Genomic DNA, 10349 nt, shown 5'->3' on the forward strand with positions numbered 1-10349 from the left:
ATTGAGAAACCCCCTCCCGTGCCAGACATGATGGATGATTGTTGGCTTTCGTATAAGTTACCGGCCAGTACCATTCCTGCAGATGAAGTGGAGAGGAAAAAATTACCGGAAACAATTTGGATAATACCCTTTGGGCTAAGACCGCAGTTGATTTTTATCTACATGAGCGGAGCCAGGGGTGTTACGCTGACATATACAAACTCAACGATGATATGCATTTGTTGATTGATCGGTCTTGGTGGGGTGTGTTATTAGGGGTTGAAGACAAAGGCTATTTCGATAGATTTTTCTTCTTATATTTTATTTTGATTATTTTTTTTTAAAATTTATGTAATTCACTAATATATGTCTTTTTTTATAAACAGCATATTGATGCATGGGTGTCACGTCTTCTAATAATAAGGAAAATCAAGAAAAATAAAAAAAATACGCGATATACAATTATGCCGACGTCTTTTCACGTAGTTCACATGAAGAATCAATGACAGGAATCATATGTGTTGGCTAATGGACAAGCTAAACTTTATCCTGCATGGTGGGAGGTCGATAAGGTTAGTATTTATTTTTAAATATTTTAAAGTGTTTATAAATAAGTGCGTAATTGAATTATTACTTATGATTGTAGGTGTTTATCCTTGTTTTGGAACGTACTCATTGGATTCTCGTCGAGCTTTAGCTTCCATCCTTGAAGACAATAGTATATGACAGCATGATAAATTACATATCATTGTCTGATTTGAGAGATATTATTAAGGGATGGAGCTCTCATTTGGCTAAATTCTTGAATGCGATTAATTATTGGACTTATTATGGAAACAAGAAGCCAAAGAAGTTCAATATTACAGTTATCAGAGACGAGACCGCGCCACAACAAACGCAAGAAGCCATAGGGGATTGTGGTCCTCTCGTATGCATGTGCTTGGAGCGTTTGACGACAGGAAGTACACATTTCTACCTCCCACCGATAGAGATAGAGGTGCAGTAGGCTTGTGGTTTCGGCATTTTATGGCTAGAACGATATATGCGAGACGCTGCCTACCTGCATCCGCGTTATGAAAGTGTCCATAAACAATTGGTAAGTCAAATGCAAGTGTTGTTAAGTACCTAGAATTCAATATAATTTGTTGTTTGTTGGTTTTAGATGTGTAGAACGTGTTGTTTGAACAAATGTTTGGTTTCTGCAGGTTAATCCTGAAGTGACCTGCGTGAAATTGATGTGCATAAACAACTGTCTGGGATACACTTTTTTTGATTGTAATTGATTCTTAAAAGTCTGACTTGTTTAATTGATGAGAAAAATAATATAATAAGAGTTGATTTGTTTAATTGATGTGTAAATAATTCTTATTTGTTTAATTAATGTGTAAATAATTCTTATTTGTGCTTGTTTAATTGATTAAAAGTTGATTATTGATGTGTAAATAATTCTTATTTGTTCTTGTTTAATTGATTGAAATGTAAAAGTTGATTTGTTGATTTCAAACTGCATCATATTCGCGTTGCGATAGTCTAATACACTTTGCGATTTCTCGTTGCGATAGTCAAATTCGCGTTGCGATAATCAAATTCGCGTTGCGATAGTCATTTCGCGTTGCGATTATCTCGTTGCGATAGTCAAATTCGCGTTGCGATAGTCATTTTTGCATTGCGATTATCCCGTTGCGATATTCAAATTCACGTTGCGATAGTCATATTCACGTTGCGATAGTCAAATAAATGTGTAATAAGTGATAACAACTGAACAAATCATAGCAATGTTCAAACTCAAGTTACTAATATACATGGGCCTAACTGAAAATGTTAAAAGTTTACACATAAAATACACATAATACAATGTTTGCATTTAAAAATCACCTAAGTTAATAGTCCCAAAAGGTGAAGCCAGTTGTGATTGGGATTTTGATTTTGATTGCAATTTTGATTTCCTTTTGCTTGACACCATATGAGCTTTGGATTTTGATGATGATACATATTTTGGTAGAGGAAAAGATGATTGTGATGGCACTGGTGATCCACATGTCAACCTTGTATGACCACTTTCCTTGCACCGACTACATGTCGATCTCTTCTTCTCTTCACCCTTAGACGGTATACGATCGTGACTTTTTGGTCGGCCAGGTAGCCTTCTGTCCATGGCTGGTGGAAAAACTGTTTGTAAGTCATCTGGTATGTCCCACTCAGAAGGATGTGGAATAGGGTAGATAATCTCGGCATAAGTCTGTCGATATACTTCTGTAGTGTAGCAATCCATTTAAGTTATTATCCAGTACTTCAAACAAAGTGTTTGAACATGGTTCAACTCTCCATGACGTTGATTTCACAACACGTTTCGTTATCTTTTTTTCATCCATGGTGTAACACGATGTTCCAATGTTTCTGTAAATTTAAATAAATAATACTTAGTAAATTATATGATAAGTTACGAATTTAAAGAAATAATACTTGCATGTTTCTTTTCTTGTAGTACCACTGTTGAATAGAGGATCGAAAAAACTCCATTAACATAGTAATGGGTAATTTCCGGGAATGACAACTTAGAGCGTTGATTGATTCTGCACTATTAGTCGTCATGAAACCATATCTTGCTCCAAGTTGATGTAATCTTGACCATCTTTCAAACCTGACATCTTCTAGTGTTTGAGCACACTGAGGCAAAACACGTCTTAAACAATTTATATGCTTATTAAAATCCACTTCCCGATAAGCTTTTACAGCCTTCCAGTATGTCCATTTGTGATTTTTTATACCAGCAGACCTTGATTTTAGATTTCTATACAAATGAACACCACAAAGTCCATGAAAAGCATATGGTAAACACCTTCTAACAGCGTTGTCAATTGAGTTTGCCCTATCAGATATGATTGTCAGATTGCTAATATGACCTATACAATCCCTAAGATGCCCCATAAACCATGTCCATGAATCAGAGGTTTCAGATTTGCCAACCCCGTAAGCTATTGACAATATCCCATTGTTAGCATCCATGACTACTGCTAATAAGTTTACTCCAAGGTATCGACTTTTCAAATGTGCTCCGTCAACTATAATAACTGGGCGCATGCAAGTAATAAAAGAACGAATTTACAAAATAATATACATAAAAATATAATCATTTAAATGTGAAATGCATGTAACTAACAAAAATGAGTCAACAAAATTATATTGATTTACTAACCGCAGCACCAATGGCGATAAACAGCAACTCAAAGCGTCCATCTCTATCTATTTTGATATGAGTTACCGACCCAGGATTTTTCAGCTTTAAATTGTGACAATAAGCCGACAGTTGGGCAAACGATGCTTATGGTGACCCCCTCAACAAAATTTCATGTTCCCGATATACCCTGTCATTCAAAAACATTAATTCAACCAGAAAACCACCCAACACCTTTTTGTTTGCCTGTCTATGGTGAGGAAAAACTTGGTTCTTGAACATGTATGTTTATCAATAAAAGTCCTAACTTGAAACATTTCGCAATCTTTTATCCTCTTTGCATTCATACGCCACGAACAGTTTTTGTCAATCATACACCTTGTTTTGAAACGATATTTGCTTGATTTGTTAACTTTTAGTTGATAGCCATCTTCCACACATTTCGTATACAAAGCTATCTTCAAGTCTTCCTTTGTATCAAAACAATCATCTTTCTTGATACGAATAATTTTTGTGTAAGAAACAACTGCTATCTTTACCAACTCTTCTTCCGGTATCTGAAGTAATTCTGGCATATTCCAGTTATACTCCCGTGGCATTTTCTTCGGGGATTTCTTCTTCTTCTTTTTCTTCTTCAGGGTTATATGAATTACAGAATGGATGTTCAACATGTTCATTCACAGTCGTAACTTCCTCCTCATTATCATCAACAACATCTTCCTCGGCAGCGGCTGTTTCATCATCAAAATTCGGGTTATTGACCAATATCAAAATCATTACACGCAGGTCTGTTTCTTCTTCTGAAACATCATCAAAATCCGAGTATTGACCAAGATCAAAGTCCGGGTATTGACCAAGATCAAATTTCGAATACCGACTAGTACTCACAATTTTTTCTGTTGGCTCATCATCGTCTAACTGGTTAATACGAAAATCAGAATTTTGTGCTGAAAGTTGATTGGGATTTGGATTAGGGAAAGGTTGTGGGTTTTGAGATTGTGTTTGATATTGGAAATGTGGTGAAACAAAATTTGCTTGGTGATGAAATTGTGATGGAACCATTAACTTTTGAGCACCATAAACTGGGGTTGAAAAACTTAGTTGATTACTACCCGCTACTGACCCAACTTCACTACTTCTAGGTTCAATAACATACAATGTAACATCATCTTGCGAAACACTAATGTAAGCAATGAATCGTTCAATATCTTCATTGTCGGTTAACAAATAAACTTTACATTTTCTCTGATAAGATAGCCTAAATCCACTTAAGGGCTCTAAATTCAATTTATTTGCAACACGTAACATTAGAGTTTCATAAGTTAACTTTTTTAATGACAGTTTTAGTTGAAGATTCATGGGTAAAGGCATATATTGTAAAACACCATGAACATTCTCTCATGACCCTCCAAAACACAAATCTATCCAAACATGATCAACATTAGATGATTTCATTATTGTAAATTAATTTACTAAACAAACGAGCTGCGAAACTAAAACTTGTTGCCGGATGGGGAAGGATGTCGTTGGATATAGGAACGGATGTCGCCGAAGAGAGTAATAGATGGAGATGGAATGAGTTGCGATTTAGGGATTTAGGTTATGAGTTGATGTTGTTGCATAGTAGTTATATACCCATTTGTGTTGCGAAACTAAAACCTGTTGCGAATTTGAAATTCAGTAATGCGTTAGTCAGAATTGCGTTGAGATAGCCAGAATCGCGTTGCGATCACGTATTATCGCGTTGTGATAGTCAGAATCACGTTGCGATCACGTATTATCGCGTTGCGATAGTCAGAATCGAGTTGCGATCACGTGTTATCGCGTTGCGATTTACATATTCGCATTGCGATTATCTAAAATTGTAACGCGGATTTCGAAAATCGTAATACGATGGTCAAAATCGCGTTGCGAATCTAGAAACTGAATTTCGATAATGAAGATTGCGTTGCAATTTAGAGATCACATTACGATTTTGTTAGTCATTTTGACAAATCATAAAAAAATTGGTTAAAATCGTATATTATAAGAAATTTTCGGTCACTGAGGTTATTTTCTCTTTTTCTTAAACCAATTTGATATTTGATTTAATTTTTGTCACATTTTAATACATTAAATTGAATTCGTTATCACTGAAACTTGTTTTAAAATATATAATAGAAGTTAGATTAAAATAAAATAAATTCATGTATTAATTTAAATCTTAAAATAAAATTCTGAGATCAAATAATATATTAACCTTCGTAGATTTCGCAAATAGATGAAATAAAAATGCATTTAAAAGCAATTTTTAAACATGAAAACATAAATACTTCAATATAATTTACATTTGAACGCGAGTATATAAATTTATATACGTGTATCTTTCTCATCCGCCTCTTTATATTTTAATTATTACAAGTTTAATTTTTAGTCTCTATGCTCTTAATATTTACTTCTAGTTGCGTATAAATCCATTTTCATTCAATTATATCAACCCTAGTTACCTTCTTAGACAATCTTATGATTATGATTGTACCTTGCACCGGATTCTCGGACTTTATAATTATGGAAAATTCCACAGCGCACGTCACATACCGCAATGTATAACACAAGCTTGGATATCGGTACTGATGAATGATCTAAGCAAGACCCATATCTGACGGATATCATAGCTTGCTCCAAAACTTGAAACAATTGCATTGTAAAAACAAGAGTTTTTCTAGTGGCAAACCATTATTCGTCCCAGAAAATTTCTCAGTTTTTGTGAATTCAGCACACAAGGCAATGCCATAATCCTAGAGTTTGTGTATTCTCTCACCTGATGGAATCTGGCTTCACTGCAATCTAAAGAGTGACGATTTTGAACTATTTGCTAATTTTCCGATTGTGAATACCGCGATGTTTCACTTACGGATGGAGAGATCAATGTGCAGGTAAGCTACACAAGCCACGAAAAACAAGAAGAACGCAGACGCCAGCATCAAAGGCTCTGCAAGCATGAAGATTGGCTTGAAGGTGTAGTGAACCTGCAAAGAGGGGTCCATAAGGAAAACACACGAGATTGAAGAAAATCATGTTCTGCCAACATTAATGGGCATGCTTTTCGAGGCCAAAAGATCTAGGCAGTGTCTCTACTCTCTATTGTAGTCGAAACTGCAATTCAGTCTTAGTGATATAGAATCGAGTAATTTAATTTGTGAATTTGATATTGGCGCATAACCTACAAACAAGTCCATGCTAGCATTTTGATAGTTTTCTATAACACATTTATCAAATCTACTTATTCGCACCAATATCAGACTTACAAGGACTAAAGACTACCTAGATTCATTCGAGCAGCCTCCAGAAGAGTACGTATGTGTACGTATGTATTTCATTCATTCATCATTTGAAGGTTTCCATTACCAAGGTGATCTTCACAATGAATTTGAAAATCACTAGGAGATGGACTCCTCATGGACAACGATAAAATTGATACCAATGAAAAAACGTATAATGCAAATTGAAGAGGTGATAAATTACCTGGAAATGAGAGTTGTGCGAGGGAACAAGATTCTTCTTTTCCATGACCACCACAGTCCTTCCCACAACATCAAGGTAAGAATATTTGGTCTGCAAGATTCAAATGGAACACATCTTTGTTGACACATATGACAGGAAACACAGTCTTGACCATAACGTATATAAATCCATGCATGCATCCAAAAGAGATCATTGGATTGGGAATAATTACCTCAAGATGCTGCTCCACGGGAAAGGGAACCACAGCCGATGGGTCTTTTGATCCCTCAGGTAATACAACCTGAAGCATAGCATATTAGTTCCGATCATAGTAAATTCATATTTCCAAATTTTGAACAAATGTGAAAGCAACTATAAGCCTACTTTGACAGTTAACTTGTCAACCACAGTCTCAAGAAGAGGGCATCCAAAGGTAAAGTTGAGGTAACGCCTGTCATCAGATGACTCGAAAAGGAAGTCTTGTAACGGTAGCCCATAACCAATGATAAAAGTTGCTTTCCAACCTCCAAATAAGGGATACCGTGGTTCAATTTCCAGTTCAGACTATAAGAGAACAAACTTAGTCAACAATCAACATACCAAAGAGAAAAATGCACCGACGGAACGATATAAAAAGATTAAAAGGAAAACCTTTCATATTACCCTGACTTGCTTAATTGGAACATGGAAAGTGATGCAGTAAGAAATAAATGCATGATTAAAAGACTGGGAAAACCTTGTTGTACAATAGCAACAAAATATAACTAAGCCAGAAAAATCAAAACAACTTGCATTTAAAACGAAAGATGCAAGGGACCTCTTTCCATTATAAATGCACACTATTGTACTAGGAATCAATGTGGAAATGGAATAAAACCCATCGTTCTGAAAAACACGTTCCTAAGTCATTTCAAATAGAAACTTACATGCCATCAAGGAGAATTACCAATACAAGGGTTTTAAACATCTGCATGGTCAGACAACCAGGAAACTGGGATATTTGTTTTTAGGAATAACTCATAAATCATGAAAATTCCAAAGCTGACTGCATAAATGATTTGATAGATAAAAAAGGCTGCAAGGCAGCGAAGGAGAGACAAAATGGAAGAGAAAACACATTTGAATACCTTACGGGAATCCGTACGCAGGTGTGATGATGAGATGTTCCCTATTTCATCCCGGTAGTAGACAGAATGAACCCTAGGAGGAAGTCTTGCTAGAAGGTATCGCAATGAGGACGTACCACTCAAAGTTGGCCTGGATTGGTACTCAACCCTGAAAATAATATGCACCAGAAAGTGACTATAAAATCATAAAAATGTGCATTTCTCGATCTTTCAAGCTGAATCCAGGTAGGCAGTATCTACTCTACCTTGAAAATACACCTTTGTGCCTAGCACCGCCATGAACCAATGTGTATTGCTCTGTGACCTGAAGGTTGCCCCAATGAGATATCTCAACTTCACGAACAAGCTCCTCAACCACAGGAAATGGGCTATTATTCTCAAAATGTATAAGAATCGGAGAAGAAGAGTATGGTGGATGATCCTCATATGGCCCATACTTCATTTCAGTGCCTGCACGGTTCGTGGGTTCCACTCTTGTGAATGATTCCACCTTAGTACTTGGAGTCTTAATGAAAGTTGTTTGTTGCTTAATATGATATGGCGACAATATTAACGCACTATCACGATAATATACTAATTGAGATTCTGATTGGCCTATCTCTGCTGGAAAAGGTTCTAGGGAGTGTGTAAACAAGTACAACACTTCTAGTGTTGTACTTTCACCGGAATTTAAGGGATTAGCCAAATAAATAGTAAAATATTTAGTGCCATTTGGTGCATCAGGCAGTTCAGTCGGTTTAACATCAAGACGGACTAAAGTAGTCTTCTTCCGCTTTCCTTTTGTTACTAATGCTTCGACTGTTGCTAGATGATCAACTTGAGTGGGTGGGAAAGCAAGAAGAATTTCTGAAGTAGGCGAACTACCGGCATTCTCGACCTAAAAGAGATACATACAAGCACATATATTTAATTACAATTGTGCATAGTAAAATACATGAAAATCTCAGAATACTAGATGTTAATAATATATTACTCATACTATTGATGTTAATACTTAAAGAAGCCTCGAATTAGTTCACCTGCATGAACCAGTAAGAAATTATAGACTCCATTGTTAAGTTACGTTTGTTTTGCTATACAAAACCTGCAACATCAGAAGTTGCTAAAAGGCAAAAATCCTATTTGATTAAAAAAAAGCACATAATTACCTAAAAATAGTTCACTGAAACATAATCGCTTCATAAAAAAAGTAAATTACGCATTTCCCTATTAAAAATATTTTAAATTTCTTTCTCCATAATGTTAATTCTTCAAAAATGTATGAACTGAAACTCAGACACATACACAAAAAATGGCAAGCACAAAATAAAATGATAAAAGCATCAAAAAACAAGTGCCCGACATAGGAAAAACTAACAAAATGGCTGTCCCTTTTTCCCATATATATGGGGTAAGGGAAGGTAAGATAGTAGGCTACCCAACACCAAGTTGAGAGCAGCTTCCGTAAGAGACCTCCGAATTATGAAATGCCCTCCGTGGGACTCGATCCCACGACCTCAAGGTTAAAAACTAACAGAAACTTACATTCACAGTCAAAGTTTAGGCACCCAATTCAAAACTGAAATATAAAACCTCGACTCCTCTACACTCAAATGATTTAAACAATAATTCACATATTATATATATATATATATATATTAACCAAATTAAATAAACTTGTAGTATTTGGAGAGAAATTACCTTCAAAGTCAGGTAAACTTTGACAATGTGGGAGGTCAAGTCAATCTGCAACAACCAAAAACAAAATTTTGAAAATAAATAAGCTCAAAAGAAGCCAAATTAAAAAAAATGAAATAAAAATATTGAGATCAAGTATCTTGCAATTTTTATTTTTAATAATTGGAGCTTCCATGATCCATAACTCATATATAATCTTACCTAAAATTGGTTCTTAAAAACTAATTTTAGAACCCCTATATCCTAAGCCAGATTAGCAAAAAAAAAATTAAATAAATAAGATCAAAAGGAACCAAATTAACCAAAACAAAACAAAGAATATTAAGATCGACCATCTAACATTTTCTTTAACGATCAGAGCATTTAAAATATAAACCCACATATAATTCCTTACCTAAAATGAGTTCTTCAAATAAATTTCTGAACCACACATCATAATTTCAAAATTTTGGAATAAATCCATGATTAAAAAGTGGAAATATAGAATGAGAGAAGGGAGGGATTGATGCTTACTCTACGCTCGGCGCTGGAGATCAAGAGATCATGTAAAGGAGATGATCTGCAGACGAAGAATAGAAGAAAGAAGAGAGCAAAACCCAGGATGTGTGTAGCCCTGATCGGAGCCTCCATTGGAGTTGACGGGACGAGAGAGTTCAGTTAAGCACTGGCTTCGATTTTGGGGCAAGGTCGTCCACGACCAACAACGTAGAAATAAGAAATGATTGGCTGGCTCAACTCCATTGGGCCTTGCTACTGCACTATACATCTTTTCATGGGCCTTGTTAGGGATCCACTGTCATCCTTTTCTAAATGTTATTTTCATCATTTTCTGATATATATATATATATATATATATATATTTTCATGCAAGTGGCCCAATATAATACATCCAATCTTTAATTATCCAA

At 35.4% G+C, this 10349-nt stretch overlaps 1 protein-coding gene across 1 annotated transcript; it reads right to left on the reverse strand.

The window, feature by feature from the left end:
• Positions 1-5835: 5835 nt before the first annotated feature.
• On the reverse strand, positions 5836-10129 carry LOC120165844 (dolichyl-diphosphooligosaccharide--protein glycosyltransferase subunit 1B-like). Its single transcript, XM_039175283.1, has 8 exons — positions 9955-10129; positions 9445-9489; positions 8010-8641; positions 7765-7912; positions 7022-7201; positions 6870-6938; positions 6659-6748; positions 5836-6162 (listed from the first exon to the last, which is right to left on the reverse strand). The coding sequence occupies exons 1-8, from the start codon at positions 10069-10071 to the stop codon at positions 6040-6042; spliced, it is 1404 nt and encodes a 467-aa protein (XP_039031214.1). The 5' UTR covers positions 10072-10129; the 3' UTR covers positions 5836-6039.
• Between the last annotated feature and the right edge of the window lie 220 nt (positions 10130-10349).

This window comes from Hibiscus syriacus, unplaced genomic scaffold, assembly GCF_006381635.1.
Source record: "Hibiscus syriacus cultivar Baekdansim isolate YM2019G1 unplaced genomic scaffold, ASM638163v2 tig00111616_pilon, whole genome shotgun sequence".
In the NCBI taxonomy this organism is placed as follows: domain Eukaryota; kingdom Viridiplantae; phylum Streptophyta; class Magnoliopsida; order Malvales; family Malvaceae; genus Hibiscus; species Hibiscus syriacus.